General features: G+C 33.4%; 2 protein-coding genes across 3 annotated transcripts; one reads left to right on the top strand and one right to left on the bottom strand.

The window, feature by feature from the left end:
• Positions 1-18: 18 nt before the first annotated feature.
• Positions 19-5,599, bottom strand: LOC105333570 (WW domain-binding protein 4). Its single transcript, XM_011436614.4, has 9 exons — positions 5,532-5,599; positions 4,272-4,344; positions 3,950-4,012; positions 2,767-2,838; positions 2,569-2,653; positions 2,000-2,152; positions 1,552-1,661; positions 1,017-1,114; positions 19-573 (listed from the first exon to the last, which is right to left on the bottom strand). Coding segments are annotated over exons 1-9 (888 nt in total). The 5' UTR covers positions 5,534-5,599; the 3' UTR covers positions 19-341.
• A 113-nt stretch (positions 5,600-5,712) lies between these two features.
• Positions 5,713-15,456, top strand: LOC105333568 (MBT domain-containing protein 1). Of its 2 annotated transcripts, none has more exons than XM_011436613.4 (22): positions 5,713-5,870; positions 7,366-7,381; positions 7,523-7,644; positions 7,861-8,017; positions 8,124-8,281; positions 8,374-8,467; positions 8,691-8,770; positions 8,865-8,982; positions 9,109-9,243; positions 9,351-9,439; positions 9,549-9,692; positions 9,832-9,925; positions 10,287-10,366; positions 10,490-10,591; positions 10,761-10,908; positions 11,109-11,188; positions 11,295-11,359; positions 11,645-11,814; positions 12,034-12,129; positions 12,671-12,832; positions 13,494-13,927; positions 14,061-15,456. In XM_011436613.4, the coding sequence occupies exons 1-22, from the start codon at positions 5,868-5,870 to the stop codon at positions 14,196-14,198; spliced, it is 2,685 nt and encodes an 894-aa protein (XP_011434915.3). In that variant the 5' UTR covers positions 5,713-5,867; the 3' UTR covers positions 14,199-15,456. The 2 variants fall into 2 exon arrangements, with proteins under 2 accessions (XP_011434915.3, XP_065932814.1); XM_066076742.1 differs by having other exon boundaries at positions 12,034-12,141.
• Positions 15,457-15,676: the final 220 nt, after the last annotated feature.

Here is a 15,676-nt window from a genome sequence, read left to right as displayed (position 1 = left end):
TGATAAGTAAATCGTTAATACATGTAAGTGCAATTTCTTTAATGCTCTTTTCAATTGATGTCACATTTAAATTTAATAAATTAAAAATTACACAATTGTTTTTTGCAAAGTTATTCATTTTGAAGTCAAGAGGATTCCAGAAATGCAGTGCAAATCTTTTCATGAAAAAGTTATATCAATTACCAAAATGAGGGATTGCATTAAATTGTGCTGAAATAGTAAATCATCTTAAAAAACAAGTAGATAATAACTTTCAAACAAATGTAAATATTGTCCAATAACAAAACACTGATCTTATCACTCCTTAAGACTTCCTGTGATGCTACTATAAAAAGCATTTGTCAATCGTCATCTTCTCGTTGTCTAGTATTGCGTGCCCCTGATCCTAATTTGCGTTTTTTAAAAGTCACTTTTGTATTGTCATTGCCACTCGCTAGACTTTGGACTCTCTTTTCTTTGAACCTGCCTCCTTCTTGTTTCTCTTTCTTCTCTTTAGGGGGCCCGGGGAGGGGAATGTCTTCAATGGGGAGAGGCTCTGAGGGTTCCTCCGGAAGATCAAGGTTAGGGGGTTCCCTGAAAGAACACATAAGGTTTTAATTCCCTGTAATGAGACCTCATTTGTTTACAGTTTAAGTCCACCAACAGAATTAAGTTGAATTCTTTTTAAAATGACATAGTTCATTTCATAGGGCCAATGCTTATGCACAGTTTCTGTGATATGAAGTGGGTGAGAAACTCCATTTGCTAGACACCATTCAATTGCAAGGTAACTCCCATTGCAAGAACAGCCCTTTTTCTGTTGAGTGGATTGAAACAATAGGGATAAACTGTTTCGTTGATCATATTTTGCAACTTCAGTGCCCATACCATATTTTGAGCCAGCAATCTTATGTCAATGGCCAAGCACTTACGATTACTGAGCCTCTTAATTATTGAACAAGAAACAAATTGAATGCCAGTTTACATCTGAAATGAATATTTTTCCCTCTCTGCCTGATAACCTTCCATAGACTTACTTCACTGTTTTCCAGTTGCCATAGGCTGATGTTGAGGTAGTCCCCCAGCGAAGTGGTCCCACTGCTACTTCATCAGGCTGCGCATCTAGTTCTTCTTGCTTAAATAAGCATTGGACGATAAAATCAAGAATTAATGTACCCTTCAGTACATCAAGCAATATAAATACCCGATATGTCAATACCATGTACATGGAAAAGAGATTACTAAATCTAATATATGTACCTTGAATATCTTAATATTATTTCTCGAATCAAAAATAAAAGCAAAGCAAAAACACAAGCAGGTGACACTCTAATTGGTACCATTCTGAGGTAAGCTTAACATTACATACAAGTGTGTAATGTTTAAATGCTTTTCATATCTTGGTTATTTTGGCGTAAAATCTAACAATTTTCCATTTTATACAATTAAGTCAAGAATTCAGTACCTTTATCTTAGCAACTTTAATTCTGATCCTCTGATGTTAATTACCGAATTTAGCTAAAGTGTGCACCCCACTAAGCAAACCCTACACAGAATTACATATGTACATACAACTCTGGCCTTCTTCTCCGCCTCCTTCTGTTCCTCTTCTTCCTCACTCTTTTTCTTCGCCTCTTGTTCTTCTATGGAAACATAGACGCTGGGAGCAACCCATTTTGATTCTAAAATTGCACCACAAAAGTTAATAAGTAAAATTATATTGTATACAAATTACTTAAATATTAATTCTTAAACATGAAATAGATTGAAAATTCATATTTGCAAGAGTGGTACATTGTAAACATGTATATGATGACATGAACCCTAGTCGTAATAAAGTAAATCAACTTTACAATGTTACATTTGACACTTTACATATTATTGTAACATTTAATGTTTTGTGATCAAGTTTTTCGGTAATTGAAATTCAAACATCAGAGAAATGAAAATGACACATTTACTTGTTGCATCAATCAATCCTATAAGCTGAGCTTGTATTTACTACAGTGTCCATTATTACCGTGTGAGACAGTGTTCCAGTAATACGTGTAGCCCTCGGCCGATTTAGCTTCATACCACTCTCCTTCCTTCCTTTTCTTTTCTATTGCTTCTAGTGCCTTCTGTTTTGCTATATCAGATGCCTTTTCTTTCTGTTTTTTCTCAGCTTCTTTTTCTGTAACAAAAATTCATCCTCCATGATCATAAAAATCAATATTGAATTTATACTGTATTAAAACTTAAAAATTTGTACATAAGTATTATCTAGTTACCAGTGCTTGAAATGGCAAAAAAAATTCTTTGCCTAAATTTAAATTACTTATTCACAAAAATTAAGCAAACATTTCATTTCTAAAAGAAAATCATTTTTTAAAACCTGGATTTGCGTAGCCAAAATCCACATATAATATTTTTTGAAATTAAATTATCTAGTATATATTTACAAGAAATGCACAGTCTCTTTCATGAATTATATGTGTAGCATAGATTTCCATCCATTCACACTTTATTCTTAAAAACTGATTACAGGGATGGGTAATGAACTCTAGGTATATAATTTTTAAGTTGAAGAGGTATCTAAAATGAACCTACCAGCCTCCGATCTGACTCTCACTCCATACTTGGCAGCAAGTTCAGGGTCACCAGCTAGGTCTTTTTTAAATGCCTCAAGGGCAGCCTAATTTTGTTCAAAGAAAAAAAACAACAATGGCATTCATTCACATCAATGAGAAAAAAGAAAATAAACTGTTCACATACATAAATCATAACAGAGAAGATGAATTCACAAACCTTTTCCATTTTTTGAATATCATCCTCCAGCTCTTCCTTTTGCTTTGCATCCTTTATACCCTTCTTTCTTACCTACCATGAAAGTTAAAGGCTTATATAGTGCTGCACAACAGAACCTAGTTGTCTATCAATATAATCAAGTAATCCTTTTATTCTACATTTAATCTTAGGTTTGTTTTATCAACCTCTGATAAAAAAAAATATATCAGTATAATTATTCACATTGAAGGACTATATATGGTTTGAGCCTAAAACGGCCCCCTAAAATGAACATCAACATTATACTGTAATTCTCTGTTTTCTTTGTACAAATATACATTTGAAGTTTATTTATAATTTTCATTTTGAATAAAGTGCCCACAATTTAAAAATATGACATCATAAAGTTCACCTTTTCCCGCCATTTTCGCATTTTTATGGTAAAAAGGCTAGTTTCCAAGCAGTTTTTCTTTAAGAAAACATTGAGCGATTGCTTGAACAAACAAAATATTTTCACCAAAGATGTATCTATTCAGTACTTATAAGGGACAAAAATTTTGTTCTTGTTCAAAGCGTCGCTCTATATTTCCCATTCAAAAAAAGATAAGAAAAATGTCAAATAATGACTGATTTTGATTGAATTATAAAAATAGCGTCACTTCTGACGTCATATACTGCCAATGAGTGCAAATAAAGCAAATATATAATTATGTGAAAATATAGTTTGTATCAACTCTTAAAAAAAAATAACACAATCATTTAATGTACCTGAAACACTTTAATAAATGGCGAATTATGGGGGCCAAATTTGATTAATATCATATATACTGTAGTTCTTTAATCTTTATGCTTGAATTTTTCATCCATGGAAGGCCTTTTTGCCATCTGCAGATTCTGTCACTATAGTATCACCAATTAAAGAGTCCAAATATTTGTTAACATTTAAATCACCGGGGTAAACCATATGACATTCTAACATGAGTAAAAGTATGTGGTTAAATATTAAAGCTAAATTTAGCTTGGAAGATTATGGTGGCAAATGAATTATAAAAAAGTCATGCAGTGGAATCATCAAAGTCATTCATACTTCAGACTGCAGTAAATTTATATTGTGATGACTAGTGGCCATAGCTCTGAGTCTCTTTAAAAAATACTAAATCTGATTGATATAATATCCTTAGCATTAAATGCACAAATAACTCACATCTTCAATTTTTCTTTTAACATTTTCTTGGTGTTTCTTTCCTTTCTCATGAAAATCAACACTCTGTAAAAATTAAATATATGTACAAGTAAAATATGCAAGTAACTTCCTCTGGTATTACAATATATACTTGAAATAACATGTTTTACCTTAAGTATTTTATCTGACTATGTCACAAAAGAATATAATAATATATCCTGAATGAAATACATGTTCTTCTAAATAATCTTAATTAACAATATCTACTAGGTACATTTACTCATTTGATAATTAATTTATTTCTTGATATTTTTTAATCATTGATTTTTCAGAAATTACTTACAGGTTTATTGTCTGTTATCCAGCATTTACAATATTCACAAAATTTTCTGGGCTGTGATTTCCAGTATTCTGACCTGAAAAATAATTATAAATGAAATGTGAAAACAGGTCCTCAAAACAGATAAAGCTGGTCACTTGACACAAAAAGTTTATATACAGTTCAACCTTTTTATCCATATATGGCCAGAAATTAGTCCTGACTTTTACCCCTTTCTATTTTAAAATAAGACCCCCTGCTAAACAGAAAAAGGCTCGTCACCTCTGTTACCTTTTGTCACCAATAGAATATAGCTGTAACCATTGTTACTGGATGAAATTAAACCATCCAGCGGAAAGAAAATAATCAGTTTTGTCCAGAGACATAAATAACAGAGATTGGCAGCTGATCGAAATCTCGCGAAATCCCGCGGTCTCTATTGTAAAGTGTTCCCAGTTTAAATCAGTATATCTTTCTAATAAACAACTATATCGAAATATAAACAGCTAAAACCTATTACCAAAACATTCAAAATATTATACATTCATGAGTTTATGTCATATAAACAATATTAAAAGAGGAATTTCAGGCGGCAGTTGGCTACCCTTCGTCCGAGATTTCGCCGATGTTTTAAAGCAGGCCAATATATTTTCTAAATATTAATTTTATTTTTCAATTTTTTGTTTCAAAAATGTCTAGAACCTATGCACACTTTTCATTAAAACAATAAACTTTTGGTTTACGATCATTATCTCAGTTCACTAAAATGTAGTTCTCAAAGTAAGGTTGGTCCCGTACCATTTTTCAACAACAAAACACGCTAATGGCGGAGTAGCCAATCTCTGTTATTTATGTCTCTGGTTTTGTCATATATGTTACTTTTGTCACCAGAAAACAGTGCCTTGTTACTGGTTACAAATGAAATGGGGTAAAAGTCAGGACTAATTTCTGGCCATATCTATTTTTATCCCATTGCTACAAAGTGGTGTTAGGCAATTAAGATATTAAAATTTAAAAAGAATAACAGGTTGAGAAATCCAGCTTATTTCGATATATGCAGGGCATTCGGAATATTAAAGATATGCATGCAAAATATGTACTGCATTTTCAGTGAAACTTGAACTAAATGTTGTTTTTTTAACCTTTTTTAACAAACACGGTGGCTAAACATATTTCATTTAGGCTTTTAAAATATAATTAATTTTTTATTTGCTTGAGAACTGTGTAGAAAGAATCATTACAAACAAAGCTGCACATAAGTATAGTAGAGTATCAACAACTTACATGCTTACAAAAACTGCCGGAAGTTTACATTTAGGTGCATGCGTAATGGTTCACAAATTAAGAAAATGCCTATTTTAGGAATCATTTGTAAGGGGGCTTTTCATTGGTGAAAAAAATTCGTATAGCAAAATCTCATTTTCAACTACCAATAAAATTTGTTCTAACGTGCTGATGCATAGGGGTCGCACCTGCGCACAGATACGACACATTTGTTGTTTCACGAAATCTAGGGACCAGGATAGCAGACTGGAGCTTTTTGCACCCGTAATCACAGAAAAGTTAGACGAAAAATATCACAAGGCATATCCTTTTATGTGTGCTCTATGATAAAACAGTATGGTAAGTACGAACGCTCGTGAAGTATGTTGTCTCGGTTTGTTATGATATTGGTCGGCAGTCTGACTCCGTGTTTACGTTTGGAACTTGGATGGAATTTTGCTAAAATGCTGTAAATTGAAATGAAATGTAAACTATTTTTGTTTGTTTAATTATTTTATTGTTAATTAAGCCAATTTTGCTCCAAGAATCCGAGAAATTTGCTTGTAATATCCCTACTGCTGATACTTGCCTGCAATGTTTGTGGGTCAAGGTAAAGGGAACATTTCTCCAACGTTGGCATGGATATCGTGTTGGTTTTTTTATAACGATTAGAACAATTATGTCAAATTATTTTATTTTGTTACTGGTTTTGTAGTTCGTTGAATTTAATATGATGCAGGATAAGCATATTAAACAGTTTGTACATGCATCATGTATGCACAGGCCTAATGATCTATAGTTAAGTGGGCAGGTACAGCCTTCATCTTCCTCTCGTTGCAAACCAAAAGATGTAGATTCTTGGAGTTTAGTTCATACTGGTATAGATGACCGCTTAAGCTCAACCATTGTTATCATTGACTACGGCCAGGTTTAGCTTTACAACTTGAAGTAGAACACTACAGAGTTTATGTATTTTGAATAATTTAACATATAGAAATTAATACTCACTGTATTTGCTAACGTTTTGTCGGAGGTCAAGATCCAATGAAATTTGACATGATGTGAAGTCTAGAGTTCAGATAAAGTTCAAAAATTGATGCACAGCTAGGGTTCCCATTTTATTCTCTTTTTCATTGCAGTTTATATTTTCTTATTTGCAAAGTAATTTTCGGCAAAAGTAAAATGTCAAATAAAAAGCCATGTCTAATGATTTCTGAATTTTGAAATTGGTGTTCTTTGTACAGATGTAGGCATTAATATTATGGTTGTTTTAAATAAAAGAAGTCTGTATTACAAATATCTATACACTAGTATTAAATCAACAGTTGAAGGTTAGACCATGTTATGGTTTTGACAATTGCACAATATAATTAAATTTTAGACTTTGTAAAAAGAAGTAATTAAAAGCTATGCTTACCAGTTCCTATGTAGAGACAACATGAATATCTATTGTTTAAAACAATCTACTCTGGAACAATGATTAAAATATGGCTACTAGCCCGCCTATTATTTATTTTTGTATATTATATTATATTGTTAATATTATATTGTTAATTCATATACCGTATGTCTGGTAATTTTCGTGATGCTCTAATCTTTGCTTTTTTCGCGATGTCTTTTAAATCACATATTATTGAACACCCAGAAATTATATAATCATATAATGTATCATTTTCTATAAGAAACAATTTAAATTGCAAAAAATGACTGACGCAAATTTAAAATGCTACACATTTTCCCCATTTTTGCAAATATGTTGACATGCGAAAAAAAACCTGGATATACGGTATCATTTTTTAAATGAAAAAATGGTTACATATTTTTAATTTAATTTTGTATCTTTTTTTTCTTTCAGGATCAGAGTGATACAGGTATGACTGATATCTATTCTAAAATTTCTAAAATACAACAATAAACCATATTAATGTTTTACAATTATTGAAAAATCATAGAACAATTAAGAGTCGCTTTTCAAAAAATGAAAATGATGAGAATTTGTTTTGTAACTCTAGATTGGGGAGGATGGAATACAAGAGATTCCATGGATGGAGATTCCTTCTCCAGGAGGGAGGATTCCAACCTCAGTATGGGAGACACCAAGTCAGATTCTGTGTATGATGGGAGCAATATAGGTGTAAGTAGTAGGCTCTGTAAGCACTTTAAAGTTATCATTAGATGGCTACATTTACACTGTAAGGTGTATTTAAAGCAGCATCTTGGATGGCTCTAGACTTTATTGACTTTTTCTTTGGTGGATATTGGATAACAACTCTGCTACTTGTTAAAAAGCTGATACAGTGTATTAAAATGTTTTACTATATAAATGTCATGATATCATAAAACTTTCTAGAATGATGATGAATACAGTAATATGTATGATGACTACAATGACGATTACCAAGATGGGTCAGACACTGAAGATGATGATGACGATGAAAATGAGCGTCCATACACATCAACGCCTCAGTCCATGCCATTTAAGTTTATTAATGGAAAAGATGGAATGGGTAAGATATATTACCAGGTGCACATAATTTTTTTGAACATGTCAAGCAACAAAAGTCAAGATGCATATTAACTGAATTATTAAAGACAATGGTTTTTCATTTACAGCTACTTGTGAAAAATGTGGTGCTGTTGGAATAAAGCATGCCTTTTACTCCAAGTCAAAGCGTTTCTGCAGCCTTTCTTGCTCTAGAAGTTTTGCCACTTCTCAGAGAGAGGGTAAACAGAGTCCAACAGGAAAGGGAGATGGAGTCACTTCTCCTTTGGTAAAAAATAATTACTATTTTCTGAAGTTCTTGTTTGAATGTGTAGTTCATATGTATATATATATTTATCAGTGAGCTTTGCTTTCCTTCAGCCACCAAAGAAGCCAGCTGCTAAAAAATTGGCAAATCAAGCCCATCTCCAGCGGCCTGTGGACAATGTGCCCAGAACCCTGACAAAGAGAACAGGTAAACATTTTTTGGGGGATGTAAAATTCTATGTTTCGAAGTTTAATCCATAATTACTGTTTTCTCTCAGTGATATTGAATGAAATGCATTTGTTTTTATGAACTAGCATTTGATGTTTAAGATTCTGGTTTAAATCAAATGCATTCCCGAAAATGTTGTTCCAGTTTTTAACACTTATTAATCATTAACATGTACATTTATCATTGTATTATTCTTTTAAAGGTGGATTGAAAGGTTTTGACTGGGGACCTTACTTATCCTCGGGAGGAGCTGAGGCAGCACCTGTCAGCTACTTCAAACATGTATGTATCAATTTCTGAGATTTATTTTTGAGAATGTTGTATCGTTTCCTCTCAAAGTGTCAATGCTTATTTGTGTATGTGATATTTCTTACAGTGCCCTATGTATGATAGCTGGCACAACATCACCACGGGGATGAAGCTGGAGGTCATTAACTTCGAGTGTGATCTATCCAGTGACGCATTCTGGATAGCCACTGTCATCAAAATAGGAGGTGCAGTAAAACACAATTATAGTGAACACGCTTATGATGAATTGATGCTTACAGTGAAGTGATTGTGTTTTTTTCAAAAAAATATTTCGGTAGAATCTAATGCTTTGTATGTATGTTATTTGATAGGATACAAGGCACTGATGCGGTATGAGGGCTATGCCAATGACCCGTCACATGATTTCTGGGTCAATCTCTGTACAGATGAGGTCCATCCAGTTGGCTGGTGTGCTACAAGTGGCAAACCTCTTGTTCCCCCAAAGTGTAAGGAAATTTTATTTTTCTTTGGTATACAAACTGAGTTTCAAGATATATATACTTAAGGTGATAAGTTCCTGATACAACTTTAATATGCCATTTATCATTTTCAGACATTCAAAACAAGTATGTGGATTGGAAAGAATACCTTGTAAAGAGATTGACAGGTTCTAGAACTCTGCCCAATAACTTCTACAACAAGGTAAGAAAGACGAAAAAAATTCAGTGAATAGTTTAGATCGTGCATTGTGTTTAATTAGATAAAATTGTATTCTACATGTATGTTTTAAACAACGGCTGTTTTGTTACAGGTGGTGGAATCCATCAACAGCCATGGTTTCAAGTACCACATGCAGGTAGAAGTGGTTGACAAAATGTGTGTGTCGGCCATGCGTGTTGCCAGGGTAGAGGAAATCATAGGAGGGAGACTGAGACTGCAATATTCTGACACTAAGGTGTGTACCATGTAATGTAACTTACCAATTGTCTAGGTATTTATCCTTGTCAGAAATTGATTACAGTAGACTTATATTCACATAGTTTATAATTGAATTGACTTAGAATATACGTGAATACATTTGTCTGGCTTTGTAGGAGGAGGACGACTTTTGGTGTCACTGCAGATCCTCTCTAGTCCACCCCATCGCCTGGTCACAGCAGAGTGGACACAAACTTCATGCCACTAATGGTAGGTCTCAACTTTATGATAACTGTATGTATTTGTGTAAACACAAAGTATTTATGTATTTTGATGTTCTAGTCAATTTTTTGCAGAGCACTGATTTATGCATGAAGTTTTTGCCATTGTTTTGATAATTTCTGTACTCAGATAGGTCATATTAGGTAGATATCCCTCTAAAAGTTTACTTGACAAGGGTGCTATGTTTCCAGTTGAAATCCTTATTGACAATGGATCAATTGGTCAATAGACTTAAAAAGGCTTTTGGTATTTGTAGATGCATGGATACCCCTGGTTATTTGCATAGAAATAATGATGATGATAGTGTTATGAAAGTATTTATGACATATCCGGTACTCTTTTTTTTCAGATTATAGAAACAAGTGTTTAAATAAGATTGCTGTTGAAAAATATGATGCTAATGATGCTACACCAAGTTTGTTTTTCAAAGTAAGTAATACATTAAAAGGTTAAGACAAAGATTTGATTTCTTTTCCAAGTACTGCAAATTAACATGTGTATTTATTTATAAATATTTTCTCTTACTTTATACTTATATTTATTTTCTGCTAGATGAAAGAACCCCCAAATGGATTAAAATTTCAAGTTGGAATGAAGCTTGAAGCTATTGATCCATTGAACCTCTCTGCAATCTGTGTTGCAACAGTTATGAAGGTATTGTGCTTAACTAGAGATGTAATTTATAGATGATTGCTATTTGTAAAAAGTCCAGTCATGGTATCTTTCTTAATTATATATTAAAAAAAAACCCATATTTACTGGTGTATGTGAACATGAAAGTTAAATTTTGGGAGTATTAACCTGAGATAGAACTTGTGTTCAGGTGCTGAAGAATAATTACCTGATGATTGGTATTGACGGGTCCATGGCAGAGAATGGGTCTGATTGGTTCTGCTTCCACGCCACCTCACCCTGTATATTTCCTGTGGGGTTCTGTAAAATCAACGGCCTTGACCTTACTCCTCCCAGAGGTTTGTTAACTTTCATATTTGTCCATATATTTGTAACTACAGAGGTACTCCTAACGGTCATGTAAATCAGTGAAAATTACATTATCCTCTCTTTTGACGGTACCATAGTTTCATTATTTATACACATACATCTATACATTTGAGTGTCAAAAATTGTCAAGACATGGATTCTGTCTTTCATGTATCTTTGTATATTTTAGGTCACAAGGGTCCATTTAAATGGTTTGACTATCTGAAACAAACCAAAGCTATAGCAGCACCTGTCAAACTATTTGACAAAGTAAGTACCTCACCAGTAGTATTATAGAAATATGCTGTTTCCTCTCAGTAGTTAATCCATACAATGTTAGTGTGTCAGTTGATAATAAGGAAGTTTTTGATTTTAGGACATACCTAAACATGGTTTTAAGAGTGGGATGAAGATTGAAGCTGTGGACTTGATGGAGCCAAGGTATGTGAATCACAAATTGATAAATAAATTTTCAGTTAATACAGTTTTTAATTGGATGCATAAAAAGTTATATAACAGGTATTGCATTTACATGTAGTCTAAATATAAACAATAATGTCCAGTTTTTAAATGTGAGGCACAATTTGATAAATTTTGTGTAAAAAGTTTGATTTGATGCATTAAATAATATAAGGCAGGTAATGTATTTAATCTGTCTATCATGAATGAATCAAATGATGTCACAATTCTTCAACATGAATTCCAGGCATGTGCTGTTTGTTTTAGGCTGATCTGTGTGGGAACAGTGCTACAAGTGGTGGGGCGCTTACTGAGGGTCCACTTTGATGGGTGGGAGAACGAGTATGACCAGTGGGTGGACTGTGAGTCCCCAGACATGTACCCCGTGGGCTGGTGCGAGGTCATGGACTACAGTCTGGAAGGACCAAGGGTCAAAGGTCAGCTATTACTCTCTCTAAGATCATGTTTTCAAAATAATTGCTTTCATGAATGCATATACTTTGGTGCCTTTTAATTTGCTGATAAAATGTTTTTGTCTTCGAATTTATGCATGTATTTACAGGTATAGTAAGTGTATGTGTCAGAGATGCTTGGTTACATGTACATAGTAAATTGTTGATACAGTTTTTAGTAACTTTATATTTGAATGATTTTAGTGGAACAAGTTCAGCAAATTATGCCAACACACAAAATGTCAAAAGAGCAGAAGAAACGCAAGGGTAAAACGCAGATTTACAAAGGCCCAAGAAAGAGTAAGAAAACCGGTTAGCTACCCATGTAGAAGTGAATTGATTCTACATTACACACTTCATATTCTCTTAACTTTCACTTGGAGCATGCATTGTATTTGTCTTATTTAGATAGTTCTAAGGTACAGTTTTTGCAAATATTTTCAAGCTTTATTAATTAGAATGGTGGTGAGGGGATAACTTTGAATATGGAGTGATAATTGTACCTTAGAACAACTTTGGAATGATGGATTTTGAATGAATTGTAGATTATGTCATTGGGAAATGGTTCATATTTAAGTACCTGTATGTGCTATTGTTAAACATGTAAATGTTTAATTTTCAACTTAATAAATTATCTATTTTTGAGTGCTACACATTTAATGTGTGTGTCATTTCAGACAATTAACTAGGTAGATATTTTCAGAATATTAAAGGTTTCCTTGGATCTAAGATAATTTACATTTAAGTTTTAACAATTATGCAGATCTGCATTGAAGCAAACATTTTTGATGCTGTGTGTGGTGTGATGTATTTAACTTAACTTACTCTGTTATTTCAACAGAGAGGAAGACAAAGATGGGGTCTCCTCTGGCTGACCAGCAGCAGAGGTCTCTGCAAGAAAACAACAGGGATCAGGGCTTCTTGTCGTATGGAAGCCGCACACGACCAGCCCACCACAGTCTGCCACCGCTGGTAGATCCTGTGGTGACTGCCGTTCCTAAAGGTAAACATTTCTTCTGTGGGTACCACAAAACATCCAGTATTTCTACAGTAGTACACCTTAGAAAAGTGGTTGTGATTATGCATTTTGATTACCTGCCCTCTCTACTCCACAAAGCATCCAGTATTCCACATTTGTAAACTTCAGAAAAGTGGTTGTGATTCTGCATTTTGAACACTTAACCCCTCATACTCCACAAACCATCCAGTATTCTACATTTGTAAACCTCAATAAAGTGATTGTGATTCTGCATTTTAAATACTTGCCCTTTGTACTTGAGAGTTTTATGGTTATTGTGTGCGAGATCCATATGACGATAATGATTACTCTTGAATCCGTCATCAAATGGAATGTAGGTAGAGAAATGACTTCTTCACTTTACACGCATTAAAATTCATGTGTATGTGTTGCAATGCAATAATACTTAACTGCTCAGCACCACAGAAACTAGGTATAGAGTGCAAGCTTATGAACATCATGCTTTTCAAGAATTAATGAAAAAAATTAACATATGATAATTTGTAAATTCCTTACTTAAAATTGATTATCATTATTAATACTACAATAATTTGTGGTACTTATTAAGCACATGTTATATTTATATAGAGGTTAAACTACAACAAACTTATGACACAGTTAACAGTCACTGCTCTTCTTTTTACAGGATCCCAAGAAATGGAGACATCTGACACTAGTACCAATGATGGGCCGCCACAACTCAGCCCTCATTCTATCACAGAGAACCAGCTAAAACCCTCATCACAAACACCGCGTCATTCTGATAGTCATACAAAATCTACATCACAGCCATATGTCAAACAGGAACCAATGGACATTAGTGACAATCTGTCAAATCAATCCAATACCAGCATTTCCAGTTCACCAAATGGGAAAACAGCCTTGTCCAACCTGTTGATGTCCAAAACCACCAATCAAGTCAAAATTGTCACACCTGCATCTTCCCAGGGTAATGAACAGATGTCGTTACTAGCGGCACGTCAGTCAACTGTGTCGCCTGATCAGTGGTCCGTGTCTGACGTCTGCTATTTCCTGAAGTCGCATGACTGTGCCTTGTACTGCGAAAGCTTTGTCAAAATGGTAATTGATCTGAATTTTATTGTATTATGCATGTAAAAAAGTTTTTTAAAATTTATCTCTCTTTTTTGTTGTTGAAATAATCAATAAACTTGAAGGGAGGATGCTTGATTGCAAGATTTTGTTTGTTTTGTAGGGGATTGATGGCCAGAGGTTGCTTACGCTGTCAAAGGAGCAGATTGCAAGCATTACTGGAATGAAAGTGGGTGCTTCATTGAAGATCTCGGAACTTGTTCAGCAGCTAAAGTCAAGGTGCAGCAAACCTAATGTGTAAAAACAAAACGGCAATTCACGACTATCTGGTATAAGGCAGCATATTCATCCAGACTTCTGTACAATTCTGCTGTTTACTGCTTTACTGTAGTGCGTACATTTCCTTAACCAGCAGATGGACCTAGTGCAATTCCCCCTCATTAAAACCATTGTTAAGGAAATGTATTCTTTGTTATTTCTAGTTATGTTATGTGAGAGTACACGTAGTTTATGGCTGTTGACTATTCTTGACGAAGTTTCTTTTATTTGTTTATAGGAGTTTAATTTCTAAGTTTTTGTCATTTTGTGTACAATATATGAGATATTACTTGCCAACAAGAATTTTTCTGTTACCAGATTAAAATTGTAGCAGATTTAACTGAATTAGTTTGTTGATTAGATAATTATAGCTAGGGTCCACATTATTCTGTTGATTGTTAAGTATGAGAGGCTATGACTTGAAATTTCTGATCTGTATGTTATTTTTATTTACATTTTTATTCCATGAATGATTGGATTTTTTTTTTACCACAGCATGTAATATTCAATTAAAAGTATATTTTATTAAAAGTGGTTTGGCAATTGAAAAGTTGTACATTTATTTTGTTAAAAATTACATGACTTATTGTCCTACAAGATACTGATATAGGGAAATATTCGCCCTTTTGCTCTCATTGTCAGGATGCTATCTTTTTTGGTTCCATTCGCTTCTCTTTGGGTTGATTTAAGGTGTATGTTAAGGTATACATGTATGTATCCAAGTACTGGAAACTAAGTAACAAGAAGTTAGGGACTTTTGGCATCTGAATCTTGTTCTTGATGCCTCCTATTCAATTTTATTTAAGTCTCTCAAGCTAGGACTTGTGATATTGCAGCAAGTCAAGCTTTTGGAGATACTGTAACAAAATCTTTTAATTAAAAAAAAAAGGATTGCTTATGGTAAAGCACTCTAGAAACCAGAGAAATGGTTGTGGGAGTTAAAGAAAAAAAAGCCACAAGGTAACATGGTACAACTGTATTGTAAAAAAAATTATTGTGAATTACATGTACATTTGTATATGTTTGGTATATAATGATAAAAGGTTATGAGTTAAATTGCCAGTATTTCTCCCCATGGTTAACAGGTAACTATAGAAGCTTCTAATGAAAGTAAATACAATCATGTATAATCAGATATTTTGCAATATTTTTGTTGTTGTGCAAGCTATATCTTATGTGAATGTTAAGATTTGCATTTTTGAGTGACCATTATCTTATTGTTGGTGGTTTTGATCTGAAAACTTGAGGGCATTAAATTTAAAAGAAAGTTTTTTAAGGAAATACTAGTTGTTTAATTTTTGTATCCATTAGACTATCTGTTGTTTATCAAAGTCACATTTTCTTTCTTCAAAATTCAGCAACCTGTAGTAACAGTGTTGTATAAAATTGAGGAGAATATTCTTTTTTAAGAACATTAAAAGTAGGAAAACCATTTAAAATGTTCCAATTTTCAGTGCCAAA

The sequence above is a fragment of the Magallana gigas genome, chromosome 2 (assembly GCF_963853765.1).
Source record: "Magallana gigas chromosome 2, xbMagGiga1.1, whole genome shotgun sequence".
Classification (NCBI taxonomy): domain Eukaryota; kingdom Metazoa; phylum Mollusca; class Bivalvia; order Ostreida; family Ostreidae; genus Magallana; species Magallana gigas.
The sequence above is the reverse complement of the archived record's forward strand: the minus strand, read 5'-3'. Positions and strand labels throughout refer to the sequence as shown.

What these genes read in the sequence shown, in the direction of transcription:
- LOC105333568 (XM_066076742.1), top strand. An exon ending in GGAAGGACCAAGGGTCAAAG is followed by an intron (nt 11,815 to 12,033) that starts GTCAGCTATTAC and finishes GAATGATTTTAG; the next exon opens with TGGAACAAGTTCAGCAAATT. An exon ending in GCGAAAGCTTTGTCAAAATG is followed by an intron (nt 13,928 to 14,060) that starts GTAATTGATCTG and finishes TTTGTTTTGTAG; the next exon opens with GGGATTGATGGCCAGAGGTT.
- LOC105333570 (XM_011436614.4), bottom strand. An exon ending in GGATAACAGACAATAAACCT is followed by an intron (nt 4,013 to 4,271) that starts GTAAGTAATTTC and finishes TAATTTTTACAG; the next exon opens with AGTGTTGATTTTCATGAGAA. An exon ending in GAGAGTCAGATCGGAGGCTG is followed by an intron (nt 2,153 to 2,568) that starts GTAGGTTCATTT and finishes TTTTTGTTACAG; the next exon opens with AAAAAGAAGCTGAGAAAAAA.